The sequence below is a fragment of the Lates calcarifer genome, linkage group LG24 (genome assembly GCF_001640805.2).
Source record: "Lates calcarifer isolate ASB-BC8 linkage group LG24, TLL_Latcal_v3, whole genome shotgun sequence".
Taxonomy (NCBI): domain Eukaryota; kingdom Metazoa; phylum Chordata; class Actinopteri; family Centropomidae; genus Lates; species Lates calcarifer.
In genome coordinates, this window is record NC_066856.1 from 9240670 (window position 1) to 9257393 (window position 16724).

General features: G+C 41.7%; 2 protein-coding genes and 1 long non-coding RNA gene across 4 annotated transcripts in view; 2 read left to right on the plus strand and 1 right to left on the minus strand.

The window, feature by feature from the left end:
* pip4k2aa (phosphatidylinositol-5-phosphate 4-kinase, type II, alpha a) overlaps positions 1 to 7803 on the plus strand; it is a 29752-nt gene extending 21949 nt beyond the window's left edge. For both annotated transcript variants that reach the window (XM_018701973.2, XM_018701977.2), the window contains 4 exons: positions 2462 to 2575; positions 2727 to 2967; positions 3222 to 3325; positions 3422 to 7803. In XM_018701973.2, the coding sequence (XP_018557489.1) occupies positions 2462 to 2575; positions 2727 to 2967; positions 3222 to 3325; positions 3422 to 3502 (540 nt within the window). In that variant the 3' untranslated portion in view covers positions 3503 to 7803. The remainder of the gene's footprint in view (positions 1 to 2461; positions 2576 to 2726; positions 2968 to 3221; positions 3326 to 3421) is intronic.
* Positions 7804 to 8838: 1035 nt separating this feature from the next.
* Positions 8839 to 11631, plus strand: LOC127139234 (uncharacterized). Its single transcript, XR_007809312.1, has 3 exons — positions 8839 to 9064; positions 11081 to 11372; positions 11493 to 11631. It is a non-coding gene; the product is annotated as an uncharacterized LOC127139234 (long non-coding RNA).
* Positions 10286 to 15277, minus strand: spag6 (sperm associated antigen 6). The gene is made up of 11 exons (XM_018701972.2): positions 15095 to 15277; positions 14916 to 15011; positions 14661 to 14827; positions 13614 to 13797; positions 13280 to 13485; positions 12232 to 12405; positions 11973 to 12125; positions 11642 to 11833; positions 11298 to 11414; positions 11028 to 11173; positions 10286 to 10597 (listed from the first exon to the last, which is right to left on the minus strand). The coding sequence occupies exons 1-11, from the start codon at positions 15117 to 15119 to the stop codon at positions 10534 to 10536; spliced, it is 1524 nt and encodes a 507-aa protein (XP_018557488.1). The 5' UTR covers positions 15120 to 15277; the 3' UTR covers positions 10286 to 10533.
* Between the last annotated feature and the right edge of the window lie 1447 nt (positions 15278 to 16724).

Below are 16724 nucleotides of genomic sequence, written 5' to 3' on the forward strand. Positions count from 1 at the left end.
TTGTTCTGTTGAGGAACCTTTGGTCCTGACATTCATTTGGACGTTACTTCGTCACGTACCATCCACCTAAATATTACATGTACACACCCTTCCAATGGCAACAACACTCGCCAATGTCAGGGGCCTCCACCAGCAGGATACTGTTCCCACCGCACCACAAAAACTGCTCAGAAATGTCTCGAGGAACACAACAAAGAGCCAAAGCTGTTGAGCTGGGCTCCAAACTCCCCAGATATGATATCAGTCTGCTGATTTTCTAGAAACTGATCAGAGTAATTCATATGAATAAAGGTTTAACAAACAGTGAGGGCTTGTAACTTATGAACTGCATGTCACTGATGTGAAACTTGATGTTGGATCTTTGTCTGCGCCTGATGACATCAGTAGGAATATACAGTAACAGGATACAAAGGTCTTGGAACATGTCAGTGTTAGCGTTCTACAAAGCCTACGCAAACTGGGGAGGAATTCACCTGTCACTCAGCTTTGTAAGGCTCATCAACAACCCACTCTTTCTTCCTGCCTCTAACATATATTTCTGTTCCTCTACTCACTACCTAAATATAGCACACCACTCAAGAGTCAGACACATTTCATTGCAATCACTGTAATAGAGAATCTCAATAACAGACCCACAAATAGAATCGTATGCATAACTGAAAGAAAGTGTGAGATGTAATGAGCCAGTTAGAACAACTCTTGCATGGTAATAAAGGACAGCTGAAAATGGATGTGTAGAAAGATGGATGAATGTGTGAGGTGAGGTGTTGGTTTAGGTGACAGGCCTGTTAAATGTTTTCAGGTTATGTTCACTCTTTGCAGTCAGCCTTAAGTTGCGTGCTCATTTACTTTTAATGTATATTCAACCTTGCAAGTTGTTCATCCCATATTTACTGCAAATTGGAGGTCCATGTCTGTATATATATGTGCTCAAATGTCCTAATTTTGTGAGATGTGTTCCTGTGTTTATCTGTGTAAAGGTGTATTCTGTATGTGTATGTATGTGTGTCAGTGTGTGCTGTCCGAGCTCATTCTAATGCTACAAAGTGTTGTTATGTGTTGCTGCTCTTCTCCTGCTGCCATAGAAACACTGTAGTAGCTAAACTGCTGCTGCTGCTGCCCTGTTACCTCATTTCCTGCTCTCTTTTTCCTCAGTGACTCAGAACTAGGCCCCGCCCCCACCCCCACCCCCCTCACATAACACCTCTTCCCCCTACAGGCTGCTTGCAGTTTTGCAGCTGCCTGGTATAGAAGACGGCCGTAAATCCCAGTAGATAGACACTTAAATAGGAAACTGCTTCGTTCTGGTTGTAGGCTGAATAGTGGGAACCCGTCAGAGAAGATACGCCGGCTTAGTTTATACTAGCTGCAAACCACAGTCTGGTTTCCGAAAAGCATCCTAGATGAACAGTGTTAGTATGTTTTGTCTCAGGGAGAAATACTCTATTACCAAACTGATAAAAATGGATGCTTTTCGGTGTCCAGCCCAATGCCAATAAGGACGTTACGTGGCTTTGAGTCGGATGAGTTGTTTTTGTTTTTTTGTTGTTTTTTTTTTGATTGTTTTTCATAGTACAAAGTGTATGGATCTACCAGATGCATTTTTTAAATGTTCAAACCTCTGCACAAGATGTCACAAAAAATGCTGACTGCCCTGTGTTTCACGGTGCTGTTGAATACGTTTCACCGTAAAACAATATGGAAAATATACAAACTAGTGCATCAGATGGATCTGTACCCTGCTGTGAGCATGCTGCATGCACTGTTTTACACAGTCAAATCATTCAGTTTGAAAAGAGGTCAGCCTTGGTTTGGACGGACTGCCTGTACTTTACAGCCAACTCATTTTGCCAGTAGTATATGTTGTGTCTGGCTGAATGAGACAGGCTTATCTAACAAACCACAGGCTCAGAGCCTAATTTATGTCAGCAGGGTATTTCAACATGCAGGATTGTCTTGTCAGGAAGGTACATTTAAACACACTGTTTACATGACTCATTCCTAGGATCAGAATTAATCTTTGTCATTGTGTATTTTGAAATACCCTCTGATTCTTACAGTTGAACAAGATGGCAACATGCTATCTTTTAGTCCTAGCTAATAACATATACAGTATATTGAAATGTTCAATGTTTTATAAGTGTTCTGGGGAAAAAGGATGAAGAAAGCTGATGCTGATATTACTGCTCTTAGTAAATCTTTTCTTCCTTGACATTTATGTCAAATATTTCAACCTCTATTGAAACATTTAAATATTCAAACTCTGCATGATTGGATGAACTGATGTTTGGTACTTGTCTCCTAAAACAAAATTTGACTCTTCATTTAAGCACCAGAATTCTCTCACATTTTTTGCCCAGGTCTACATGCTAGAGCACTAGGCCTCTCAGGTTTGAGCAGCCTAGTGTTGTGGTCTTGACTGTTTTTTATTTGGTCGCTAATCTTCAATACTAATGGGCAGGCCAAGGAGCTGCCCACCTACAAGGACAATGACTTCATAAATGATGGGCAGAAGATCTACATCGACGAGGAGAACAAGAAAATGTTCCTGGAGAAGCTTAGGAAAGATGTGGAGGTATGTGGTGACAATTAGATATGACTGAAAATATGGCTTTCTGCCAGCTCAGTGTGTTGCATCATCAGTGCATTTCCTCTTTCTCCGGCTCCACTCTTTCACACTTGCCTTTACTTCCTTCCGTCATCCTACTGTCTTCCATCATCCTCAGTTCCTGGCCCAGCTGAAGCTCATGGACTACAGTCTGCTGGTGGGGATCCATGACGTGGAGCGTTCAGAGCAGGAGGAGGTGGAGAGCGAAGACAATGAGGCTGAGGAGGAGGGGGAGAGCGACGGAGGGGGCATTGGGACGCCCCCTGACAGCCCCAGCAACACCCTGGACAGCACCAAGCCTCTGTCGCCCGGAGAATTCGATCCCGCCATTGATGTCTATGCCATCAAAAGCAATGATAGTGAGTAGCCAACTGCATGTTCTTTTCAGATTTAAGAGTACAATGTTAAATACAATCTTTGCTTTGTATAATAATACAGTACTGAGAGCTCCCCCTACTGGCTGTTATGGCTTACATTCTAGTTGTCAGACCTGCTCCAGTCAAATTCTCTCAGGGATTTTGTTTGTCATATTTAACAGTACCTGATTTTCTTCCTGGTGGTGCCATGCAAATATACAGATTCTCATATAGGGTGCATTTGTTTTAAACCTCAGGTGCTCCCAGGAAGGAGGTTTACTTCATGGCTGTCATAGATATCTTGCAGCATTATGATGCCAAGAAGAAGGCTGCCCATGCCGCCAAGACTGTCAAACATGGGGTATGTAGTTGCATATGAGAGTTATTTAAATGGCTGTGCTTAAAAAAATAACAATAATAGTAAACTTTTATTATTTGCCTCTGTGTCCCTCTGCAGGCCGGAGCGGAGATCTCCACGGTGAACCCAGAGCAGTACTCCAAGAGGTTTTATGATTTCATCACCACTATCCTGTCATAGCCTCCAGGAGCGACACTGGGGGGCACAGAGGCACATAGGAAAGGGAGGGCAAGTGGGGGAAGTAGGGCGGAGAAGAAAAGTGACGGAGAGGAAAAAAAAAAACCATCGAGAGGCTGAATTAATAAGGTGCTGTGATGGCTTTGTATCACTCTCCCTCATCCCTCCCTCTTTGTTTCTCTCTCTTTCAGTGGGGTGCCACGCTCTGCAGCTAAAAAAAAAAAAAAAGAAAGAAAAAAACCCATCATTCGTTTACATTCAACCTCTCCTCTGTTGAGTTTTGTTCACGTGTTATTTTGGATGATAAGGGTGTTGAAAGCAAGTGTCCAAGTCATTACATTTTTGTTTTTTATACATATATATATAATTTGTCTGTGTGGTTGTTTATGTGGGAATATGGCTTTTTTTATTGCCTCTAACATAACATCCAGCTCCCTGCATTTCTTTTATTTTGATGTTTTTATTTTTCTTTCCCTTATGATGTTTTCAGGGGGAGGTTGGGGAGGGTATGGAGTGCTAAAGTGTAAAGTAAAGGGGAATGCAGAGATCGGTTTGAGTGGGATGTAAAAAGGAAGTTTATGTTGAGCCTCGCCTAATGCAATTGCTTCATTTCAGGAAGTAGGAAGCAGTCTTCCAATAGGCCAACAGCCAGACCCCCACACACCCCACGCCCAAATGCTATACAAGTAGTCAGCCAAACAAATCTTCCTGTTTTGGTTCCTCCCCTATCACCCTCCCTTTAGACGCCTCCCCTTCCCCTCCCGTTCCTTCGTGTCCAGTTAATGAATTGAGCTTCTGGGTTATCCTCTCTCCACACACTCAAACCAATACTTCTCATGAGCTGAGATGAGTTCAGTTGTTGCAATAAATTATAATGCTCGTTTCCAGAACTAGTGGCACCTCAGTGTCTCTCAGTGCTTTGTCGTGATTTAAGAATGACTGAGGGAAGGACATGTACCATAAAATGAGAAAAAGAGCGATTCGAGCAACTGGCTTCTCTTTAGTCATTTACTCTGATTCACTCTGAATATGTTGGGCATTGTTAGTTAGTCATGGTTTCTGTTCCTGTGACAGGGAATAACCCAGAAGTCCTGTGTGGCTACAGTGATTAAGAGAAAGTTGCTCCTTGTTATATCTTCATATAGGGTGTGAGATTGAAACATCAACAGCCCTTAACTTTCTGTTGCCATCAGCACCTTATGAGTAAAATCAAAAAAAAGTTGCACTTTTATTTGTTGTTAGAGGTTAGAAGCTCTTGTTCTGTTACATGTGCTGCAACAAAGAGGAAAAAGGAACTCTGCTCTCTTAGAATTGAATTTTAGGTCTCAAATCCTGTCTCCTCCATCAGTTTTCACCTGTGGGCACAACTTTCAGGGATTGTTCAGGAAGAATTTACTGCGATGTTAGAAAGCAGATGAGTTCTGTCTTCAGGGCTTTCGTGAACTAACCTTTCCAGTCCCTTTAGTGGTGCTCTGTGGTGTTGTCGTGGTCGGGTTTTGGGACCAGGCGACAGTGTGACTGTGCTCGTGCATTTCAGGGCAAACAGAAGACGGTTTACCTCCAGCATCGTACCAGCACACACCCAGTGACGGCGAACGGTGTGTGTGTCAGTGTTCAAAAGTCGTATAACGGGGGAAGAGAGAACAGATGGGGGGAGGAGGGAGGTTGGGAAGAGTAGCTGCAAATGTAAAGATACACGTTGTTAAGTCATTAACACCAACAGCATCGCTCTCTTCTCTAACCTCAGCTGTGAGTCTGTTATTCATTGTTGTTTGTGTCGTTATTGTTGACATTTTTTAAAGGTGGTTTATCTGTGTTTGAATTTGGCGGTTTTATGAATTGATGTGGTAACAATTTTTTGTTTTTGTTTGAGGTTATTTTTGTATATTTTGCACAAGAGGAAAGGAACCAAATGTTACGAAAAATGATCCCAATTAGTCGACATGGTCTTAACAAGGGAAATGCAATATACTTGTATGTAAGTGAGAAAAGTTGTTGTGCGTGTGACGTTGTGTATCACCTCTGGATAACCAACTAAAACAAGTTAAGTCGTCCCCCTTGACTATTCTTACCCATGCAAAAAGCTTCCATCACAATGTGTTTGTTTAGATATCATAGATTATATTCACATTTATATTTTTACATTGGATTTTAGTCATGAAATATAGTTGTATTTTGAAAGGAGCCACCCGTGGGAATGAATGACGGTGCTGTGGTAAATGAAGAATGATACTGCTTGAATTTATACAATACTTAGTATAGATGTACTCAAAAACAAAAAAGTAAAAAAAAAAATTGCATGTCACAGGACTAAGTTTCTTCGCCCTCTAGTCTGTGTTGTTGGCTGTTCAGGTTCTCTTTGTGTCCCTCCACTTTAACCACATTTGTGAGCTGTTCAGCGTAAAATAGTCCCTACCATGCTTTAAAATAACTGTTTTTCATTGTATACACTGTGCAAGATGTGTGCCTTTATACTCCAAAATTATTTAATTTTATATTTTGTAATCTTTTTTTAAAACAAAGGTAAAAGGTTATTTTAATAATAGGGTGTTTACGTTGACATGCATTATTTACAACTTTATTTTCAACCGCCCCTGCTCAACCTTCTTCCACTCCAACACCCCTCTGTGTTTAGATTTGTCCATGTTATTCAGTCAGTTAAGCAAAACCATTCTAATGATTGTGTTAACCGATGACAAAAAAAAAAAAAGGTGTATAGCTGTCTTAAGTAAATTTGAAGATGGTGGATCAGTTGCTGTACATACAGATCCACCATTCTGATTATTCAGTGTGTACAGGTGTCCCTTTCCCCCTCTCCTCAGACCAGAGGTGGTGTCCGCTGATATTAATCCCCCTCCTTGTTCACGCTGGTGCTGCCTTTATAAAGAGCGTTTGTGCGTGGAAGTGTGTTGTGGATTGTGTGTGTGTGCGTGCATGCGTGTTGTGCTTTGTGTTTTCGTCACACTCGTTCCTTGCTAAACTGATGCCCCTCCTTACCCCCCCCACTCCCCACCCCACCCACCTCATGAGTCTGTCAGCATCTTCATCACATTTACCCGCTAACCACAGTCACATTTCAGGAATGTGATATAAAGTGTACAGCTCCTGTTTCAAAACCGGTTTACATTCTCTCGCCTCCTTACCTCCATTTTTTTGTGTAACCCTGCTTGTTACCAGGGAGATTATCAGCTGATAGTTCATCCTGAGTCAGTGTTTAGTTGATATTTCTGTGTTCTTTCACTATAAACGGGCTGTTCTGTTTCTGTTGTCATGTAACTCATAATGTACATAGGTTGTGTCATGAGGAAAACAGGGAATGAGGGAACACAATCAACTTCTAGTCTGCTTTGCTCTGTTTGGCTGTTTGACAGAGCAGTGCATGCTGGGAGTATGGGTTTTTTTCCCTGTTTTGTTTTTGGAATAATAACTCTGGATCTCATGCAAGGAAGGCAGACTTTAACAGATGCAAACTAAAGATGATAATAATACACATGCCCTGCTGCTGTACCTTGAATTGAGTAAAGTCCTCACTTCCATGACTTCTCTCATCAATGAGCTCCTTCACCCATTAACCCCCACCCACCAGTCAACCTGCTGCCAGCGTTAACTTGCCAAAAGCCTCTTTCAGCAGTCAGAACTACCCCACATGAGCTTGAAGAACATTGTGTATCGTGTAATGTGTCTGTTTGAATTTATTTTTTGTTTTGTTTTTTTCTTACTGGGAGATGGAGCGAGATGTGCATCGCTCATATGTGAACATGTCCAAAGTTGTGGGAAACAGCCCTGTGTTCGTGTGGTTTTATCAAGTGTTAAGGGAAAATTAGATTACAAAATGCAAACGACTGGAGGCCGGGCAAGATCTGCAGAGCTGGTGAAATTTCCTTTGGCTTTAAAATTGAAAATCAAATAATTTCTGTGGACAAAAATATTTTTTGAAAGTGCTCAAAAATAGTTCAACCAGTTGAATTTGCATGCAGAAGTTGAGTCAACACACACCAGGCCCTGGAAATCTCTTCCCTGCAGAACCTGCTTTGGCCTCACAACAGCCCCCCGAGTACTTTTAGACCACATCTAAAAGCTTACTTAAGCATTGGTTAAAGCATTAGTGTGTGTGTGTACGTGTGAGTGTGTGTGTTTGTTTATTGCTGTCTGACAATGGTTGGTGAGAGTTCCCTTTCAGTGGCAGAAAGGCCAAAACGATGTTGTATGTTTATTGTTCTTCACATTTAATGATGATGATGATAATAATACACTCCATTCCATAAGCGTTCACTCAAACCAATTAAAGCACTTGTTCTGCTTAACTCATAGTCCTCTGATGGTTCCTTCTTTGTCGTTCACAATTCCGTGTCCTGTGTTTACACCTTCATTAAATTTTTTTCCTTGAACTTTATATTATACTGTATATTTGATGATATTTTCCAGATCGTTTTAACACTCATGCAGTGTCTTTAAAGACAGAGGTAAAAGAAAATGACCGTCACGTGACTCCTCTGTCAGCACTTAAAGGGAAAGAGCTTTGCATGATTTAACTTACCATTTAATCACTCACTTTATTTTCACTGTTGCTAAGGAAACCAGACACACAGTTTATACCGTAACCTTTTGTTATTACTAACTTCATGCCTCAGTCTCTTCTCCGTGTTATTCCTGATATAATGTAATTCATCAATATCTGAAAGATAAGGATACAAATTACCGTGTAAGTTAATATACTGCAAATAATTAGATTTTAATGTTGACGTGATTTGATTTTTTTTCTGGTTTGTTTTGTTTGGGGTTTTTTGTTTGTTTGCTTGGTCTTTTTTAATGAACTGATGAATACGTCAAATGAAAAAAGGAAAGAAAGAAAAATAGATTTTGGACATATACAAACACATGCCGTTGAAACAAATGAAGTTTAGTTAATAAAAGTATTAATTGTAATCAGATAAGCGATCTGCTTTAAACAGGCTTATGTTCACAATTTTAGTCTAATTTCATCTCAAGTCAATATCATAAAATGCTGTTTCCTCCTGTAGCCTAAACACATAACCCATTTAAAATAGATGAAGAATAGTTTGCAAATAAAAAAATGTTAAATATATATATATATAAAAAATCTTTTCATTCCGTTCTGCATTTTTGTCTTTAAGGAGACTGAAAACCAAACAGTTAACGAGTCAAATACACGCAAAATATCACCTGCATCTGAGACTTCAGATGTTACAAAAAGCATATGCTATTAGATGAGAGCATGACAGCATATTTATTTTTACAGTGTTTATAGTTAGTACTCAGAAATATTTATTCACACTGATTCCTTTGCTTTTCTCATTTCGAACAGAAGGTTTACTGCAACAGTCGTCCCTGGATGTTTTCATTAGTTTTAAATGTCACTCAGCGATTCAAAAAAAAAAAGAAAAAGAAAAGATTTGGAGATTTGGTTTATATTCATTCATTGTCTGGAGTGAAACACGTCCGGAAGCACTTCATCTCTAACAGCTGCTTCTAGTTTCTGAGTTGCTGACTAGATCATTTCCTTCAGCCATGTACCCACACGTTTAGGGATTTGGATTCATCCCAGTAAGTCTCATTTTCATTCATTTCATTTTTTATAGTGTTATTTGTCTCACTAAATAACTGTAGGCTGATTTAAATATTTTAATTCCAACGAAATATTCACACATTCCCATTCAGCATCAACTAATTAGAATAAAGAATGAAGTGAGACAGGCGACCGCCGTCACACAAAAGGCAGTCTGTTTAGCAGCGGACTGTATGGTGCGGGGTCGAATAGGAAAAAAATACATGCGTTGTTTTCAATCATGTTGCTTTGTTTATACGTTAAATATTAAATTTGCATTTTTTGTTTTGTGCCACAATAAACGCGGAAATAAGATGGTATTTGTTCATATAGCTCCGATGTTTAATCGTTTATTTAAAAAAAAAAAAACGCAGTTACAAAATAAAAAGCCGCCTCACTTCTCTGAAACTTGAATTTACTACGAAACAAACGACACTTGAAGATGACATGAGCTACGGAGAACAAGCCGGTGGATTTTTTCCTATATGGATATGATATCAGATTTTTCAAGAGGAGGGGGTAGCGGCAGCTGCACGTTGCTGCAGCAGCAGCAGCAGCAGCGCGAGGCGGAGGCGTATATGCACCGTCAGTACAATGTGCACAACGAGCGGAGACAACAAACAAAGAAGCGGGCTCAGCCACGTGCGCTGCAGCTGCCGCACGTATACACACACACACACACACACACACATACGTATACACGCGCGCACGCACACAGCCGAGCCGCAGTGAGAGGTCACGGCCGCCAGGGGGCAGTCTGACCCCTGCAAACCACAACAGAGACTGGAGGAGCGATTCACTGAGCCAGCTAGAACGTATGTCGTGAATATTTCTTTTTCTGCCTTTCTCTGCATTATATGTCGTTTAAAAACTTTTAAAGCAATCTGTGGTATGAGCTCTGACACTGAATATTTAGAAAACACACCAGTCGGCCTGTAGTGAGAAACGATGCCTATAAGCTGTATATGTATATGTGCGGGGGAAGCTGCTCTTTAACAAGACTCGGGTTCAGATCTATGTCCCAGCGAACACCCAGCCTGCTGAAGTGTCTTTTAGCAACGCATTAATTCCCTCTCACCTCCAGGGCTGCTGCTCTGTCACTGAACCTGACCTTTGACCTCTCTACAGCAGCCATAAAAGATTAGAATCCTTGGTTAGGAAAGCGTTGTTAAAAAGGGAAGAAGTTATTTTGATGGGATAATAAAGTTCTACAGCTCAAGTAAGAGTGAGGAATAGCATGTAAAAGTGACAGGGATGCTACTCTTTATTTTATCTGTGGTCAAACAACATACAGTGACGACACTGGTGTGTACTTGGGCGTAATGCAAGCTGCAGTCACTACCAACACACATTTATTAAATGAAAAAAAAACACTTATAAAAGATGGAAAAACAGTTTTTTGATAAAACAGCTTGAATTTACTATCAAGGTATATGTGTGGTACGGGGTGGTTGTTGTTAACTGACAATCAGGCTGGTTGGTAGGTCTCTAGCCTCTCCAATAGTAGTTCAGAGTAGCCAGGAGAACAGTACCTGTAACAAAACACACACACACACACACTGTAAATACTTCATACTGTATTTTATAATTAATACTTGTATTTCTTTTAGTACTGATTTTCCTTTTTAATTCATTTTTCTACTGTTAACCTTTTAGAATTTTAATTTAACCTATTAATGCATACCTGCTGAGTTAATTCATATGGCCCTTAATTTAGAAAAATGAATGAATAAATAAAACAGAGGTTATAAGACAAGTTTTATCTGATAATGGAAGGAAAGTTCAGTTATAGGAAGGAAACAGTTCAAGCTGAGTCAGCACCCAGCTCTGAAATATACAGACATGTGATCTGATGAGTCAGTCAGCCTAGATTACTGTTTCTGTCTCCACACACACACACACACACACACACACAGGGTTTAAATGTCGACAAAGTATGTGTCTTATCATGCCTGCGTGTACCTGACTATCTCCTCGGGGAAACAGCTGTTGATGGCGTTGATGTACTCCTGCAGGGGAGTGCCGGGCTCGGCCTCGATCTCTTGCACCTTCTTCAGACCCCCACTGGTGACGAACAAGCGCCGGGCCTTGCTGTCATGAGGCAGCACCTTCGACGGGGAGGGAGGACAGGGTGTATATATGAGCCTTCATCATCTGAATCACCTAAATTTATCTGGATTAAAAAAGCAGACTACTGACACAGGTCACGACCCTGGTCGGGGACTCGCTCACCTTGCTGAACTGGCACACGACGTGTTTGAGGATTTTGCTCGGGGCATCGTAGAGGAGGGGCTCCAGACCTGGCAGGTAGGTGCACTTCTGCAGAATGCTCTTCAGAGCCTTCTTACTCTGAAAAGGAAAAGACGCAAGAGAAATTAAATATATTGCTTATGAAATCATTTTAAAAATTTCCTTTTCTCTCTTTAGACCTCTGCCTTAACCCCCAATCGCAGCTGACCTGTGACCCAAACTATCTCCTTGTATGGCTTTAAAAAAAGAGTTTTTCTTATCCTCTTGCAGCGTTTCAGCTGCTTAAGGCCTTGTTACACACTCTCCCACAGAGCTGCAGCTCTTACTTTAACCTGCAGGTCCTCTGAGCTGCTGGCATCCATGTAGAGCTGCAGCAGTTTGGGCAGCAGGTTAGCTGTGGCCACGGCCTTAGCGTGCTCAGGCGTGTGGTGCCCTATCTGGCCGATGGACCAGGCCGTGGCCGCCTTGATGTGATGCTCGGATTCCTCAGACAGACACAGGGCGAGCTGGGGCACCCCCTGCAGGACAGGAGGACACAGCACAACAGGGCTGGTTCAGTCAATGTGACCTAGATACTGGACCTGGAGGAATGTCTGTGGATTTAGCGGCGGGTTTAGCCTGTCACATGAAGAGAGATTAACTAAAACGTACACACACCTTGGAGAGAATGACAGCCATGGCAAGGTTCTCACTGTGAGCTGCCACGTATCCCAGCATCATGATCCCAGGCAGCCGCAGGTTTCCATGGCAATCACCCAGATAATCGATCACTGCTGCCAAGCCGCCACAGTTCACAATCACCTGGGACAGCTGGAAACACACACACAGCACATCACTTTATGTCCTGCCACTGATGGCTGTGCCTACAAGTGTGTGTGTGTGTGTGTGTGTGTGAGTGAGAGAGTGTGTGCAGTACCTCTGGTGTGTGTTTCACCACCTCCCTCATCAGAGTAGTGACATTCTTCCTGACGTACTCGTCTGGATCTCTGAGGCAGGCCACTGCTGCAGGGAAGATCTCAGCCTCTATCACCATCTCTGCCAGGCTGACCGAGTGCTTACTGATCTGACTGAGGGCTGAGAACACCTGCCTCTGCAGGGAGACAAAAACATGTCCCAGTATTTACAGTGTTAATTTTTAATTTAGTTAAATGTCTTATGTAATTGTTTCTTAAATCTAACTGGAGTCAGTTTTAATATTTAATAGATTGACTACCAAAAAAAAAGAATTTCTTTCTGGAAATGATTTCTATGATTGTGTTTCTTGCAGGACCTTAAAATATCAACACAATTATGCTTGGCAGGTTTATAACACTGATAATCTATAAAGTTTACTTCAAAAAGCTGAGTCACTACTATGGTAATTTGTACTCAGTGCAATCCAAAATACAAAATAATAATTAAAATTTGAAAATCTGTAATGTAGAATGTTTCATATGTGATAAAGCATAATTTTAGTTCTGTATTTTTAAATGAAATTATGTTGGAGGAAATTATTCACTTTAATTAATTCACAAATCACAGTGTATCACTTATAATAAGACAGGGCAAGATGTTTGTTTTAAAGATGAATGAATGGGACAAACAGAGGAAAAAATATATACAATAACATAATTTAAATATGAGCTTGTGTACAATTGAAATGATACAGAATAATATATTTAGACAAAACATTTAAGAAAAGTATAAACTTTTTATTATTAAAAGAGCTTAAGCTTCAATAATCAAAACAATAGAAAACACTGAGGTTACATGAATATTTAACATGCATGTCTCAGGTATTATTTCTCCTTATTTGGCAAAGATTGTTATAAAGCTTGAAAACATTTTACAAAGAAAAGAAAATCAACATTTTTAAAAATTAGCCATAATTTCATAAACTTGTTCCTTTCATTCATGCCATTCTACATCATGAACTGAGTTAAACCAGCAGCTGGTGACTGAAACTTTCCTGTGAGCTGTCCTACCTTTAGTTTTGCGTCTGGGTTGAGGATCATTTGTGCCAGGTGCGCGATGGCACCGGTGTCCACCACAGTCTGGGCCAGCTCTGGTGTGTGTTTGCAGATGTCGCTGAGGGTGGAGGCTGCGATGCGTTTGAGGGCCATCTCGGGCTCCTGCAGGCACAACACCAGCAGGGGGATGGCGCCCGCATCCACAATGGACTGCGACAAGGCTGAACGGTGATGGAGAGAGGTGGGAAACAACAAAAAAAAACACACAGATGAGTGAAGGATATATCTTCAAACCAAGAGATTATGAAGAAATTATGGAAATGTAAACATGTCAGTGTGTCCTCTTTACATGCATTGTGTCTCGCGATGAAGCCCAGAGCCCAGGCTGCGGCCTCCTTCACCCCAGGGTCAAACTCCTCCAGGCAGAGAACCAGGGCATCCACCCCCCCGCAGGCAACCACGGCTTGGGACAGCTCGGGGGAGTGTTTGGCTACTGCGCGCAGTACAAACGCTGCTGCTTTCTTATAGAACCTCTGCACACAGACACACAAAGATATAACACACATCAGTTGTAATGGCCCTACAGAAACCTCAAAAAGGCTCAATAACAATTTAACCAAAGAATTTAAACTACATCAGATTTTTATCAAAAATTAGATATAGGACGCTTATACTCTTCCATATCTAGATGAAGATCTTTAATTATTTATATTTTTAAGGCATAAATATACACCTCATGTACTCTAAAGTGAACCCTATTGTCAAAATGTCTTTAATCTCTTATTGTGTAGGGTCTCACACAACCCACATAATACTGTATGTGTAAAGAGTCATTGCTTTTAAATGTCAAATGTTTTTTACACTTCTTATTTCATCAAAGAAGGAAGTATTTTTATATGTTGTAAGTGTTTTTTCAACTGTGATTTTCCTCCATATGTTGCAATGGAGTGGAATAAAAATCACTGAATTCTTGTCAGATTTTAAGATTATTATTTGACACTGCAATGTCCCATTCATAACAAGAACTAAACCTTGCCTCCATCTATTCTGAGCCTCTGAGTGGGCTGAGAGAGAGAGAAAGAGAGAAGACAAAGGCCTGGTTGCTCTCATGGTAAAGGGCTCTTAGGTTTTGAAGTAGCCCCTAGGCGAACTGCCAAGTTAGCCCAAAACACACTCTCACATTCAGGAGTCTGACCCTGAGTTCCCGCAGGGTGACAGCCTCTGTCTGTGTCTCTCTTCCCCCTCTCTCTCTCTCTAAAATGCCAGCCTCTTAAGGGTGGAGACAGACTGCTACCAGCTCCAGATATCCAGGAGCAACACAGTGGCAGTCAGCATGAACATTAAAAAAAGAAAGAAAGAAAGAAAGAAAAAGGATAAATCAGGGTGAGATACTGACGTTCTGCGAAGCCAGAGAGTGGACCAGCTGTGGCAGGATGTCCTCCCTCACCACGGCCTCAGCCAGGTTGTCACTGTGGTCTGCCAGGCGGCCCAGGGCCAGAGCTGCTGTCTGCTGGATGCTAGGGACCACGTCCAGCATCAGGGGACGCAGCAGGGACATCACACCTGCAAGGAGGGAAAGGGAGCAGAGTGAAAACAGTGGAATTAGCAGCTAAAGTAAACAATGCTCAGTGGTTATGATCTTATTTCTTACCAGCATTTTGGAGGATTTCTGTGTTCTGTGGTCTGGCTGCCAGATCAGCAACAGTTTGCACAAACTGCATCCTTGATTTCTGATATTGCTCAAAAACTGCAAAGCACAAACACAAGTGTTAGAGTGAACTACCAGCTGAATATCATTTTTTATGAATCAAAACAGCCCATCAAGCTCACCTTGAATGATCTGTCGTTGACTCATTGCTACTCTGATGGCAACCCCCTCTTTTCTGAAGATCTTTTCACACCTTGAATCGCTTTAGCCACCGAGGAAACACACTGAATTTATCACAGGATACAGTGCAGCGTATCCAGGTTCAGGTTAGGTGCTGTTGTTGTTAAGTGTTGCCGTGGCAACAGACAGGAAGCGGAATGTTTCTCTAGCGCTCCAGCGAAGATCTCCTATTGTCGCGAGCAATCACTCTGCCACTCTCTGATCCGCTCGGACCTTGCATGCCCGTTCGTGTTTTCCGACCGGAAATCGGGACTCAGAGTGAGAGCTCACACGAATCAATCAGAGCAGTCCATTAAAAGACAACCGCAGATACGTCTCACACTCCACATTTATGGATGTAGTATGAGAGCTGGACACGGTGCCACCGCTCAGTCTTGCAGCCAATTTTTCCACTGGCCACTCGCGGTACTGCAACGAAAAATCACCTGCTGCCGAAAAAGAATTTTCCCCATAGGCCACCAATGTAAAAGAGACACGAAAATTGTTGACAGGACACCTCCTATTAAAAAACAAAGTCAATTATCACTCTTTTCATTTTATGTTTTTAAGCCATGGAGTTGTAATCTTTGGTAAAACTTCTCAAAAGTCCAGAAAAGTCACGTTTCTCTGAGTGACGTCACTGCTGTGTGCGGGCACTCTACGCGCGGTCATGTTGTGTCTCGGGAACGAGGATCCTTCCCAGCTTACTAGTGGACGCTGTGTGATTTGTAGAATTAAAGGTAAAACTGAACAGGCGCCAGTGGAGGACCGTTAAATAACTGTTAATAATAGTTAAATACATAGAGTAAAAGAATATATTTGAAACCCTTAAACCCACTATCAGGGGCAATAAAGCTGCTGTAACTAACAACAGTATACATATATGTTACAGGAGCATGCTCATTAGCTTGGCTGTTACACATTACATGTGGCTCATGTCCAGTTTGTCATAAAACAGTCACAAATATAAACGTGTTTCGTCTTCAGAGTTTGTGCACTGGCGATGCGTCTGACGCATGGCTGTCCGCCAGATCGTATAAATAGACGTAAGGCTTTTCTCCGTCTTTACGGTGGATGAATTTTAAGACCAATCAGAGGCGGACCAGAATGGCTCGGCCAATCGGCGTTTCTGCAAATGTTGGCTAACGTATGTCGTCATTGGTCGCGACGTGTCCCCTCATTGGCCAGTACCTTCTGGGAGGAGCCCAAAGAGGCGGAGAAACGAAGTAGGAAAACAGATTTAAACGAAGTTTGAAACATTGCTTCTGTTTGCTAGTACTGTGAAACACCTCGTTATCGGAGAGGCCTGGATGTTAAAACAAACTCTGGAGCTGCTTTTTTGTCGATTAGTGAAGAGGTCTGGGTGCTAAAACAAACTCTGGAGCTGCTTTTTTGTCGTTAATGAAGAGGTCTGGATGCTAAAACAAACTCTGGAGCTGTTTTTGTCGAACACGAGTGAGACTGCACACGGTGGTGCAGAGGTGGTACAGAGGTCTTCATGGATCCCCATGAGTCAGCCGAGAACGTTTCCGAGTTACACCATCGACAAGGTAAATGAATACAGCCATGTAATATTGATAATGTAAAATAACC

Bases quoted from the DNA above. Each gene is read 5' to 3' on its own strand.
- spag6 (XM_018701972.2), bottom strand. From the start codon at position 15,119: ATGAGTCAACGACAGATCATTCAAG. The intron at 14,828-14,915 runs GTAAGAAATAAG...CCCTCCTTGCAG, and splicing joins AGAAATCCTCCAAAATGCTG to GTGTGATGTCCCTGCTGCGT. The intron at 11,415-11,641 runs GTAAGAGCTGCA...TTTCCTTTTCAG, and splicing joins CAGAGGACCTGCAGGTTAAA to AGTAAGAAGGCTCTGAAGAG.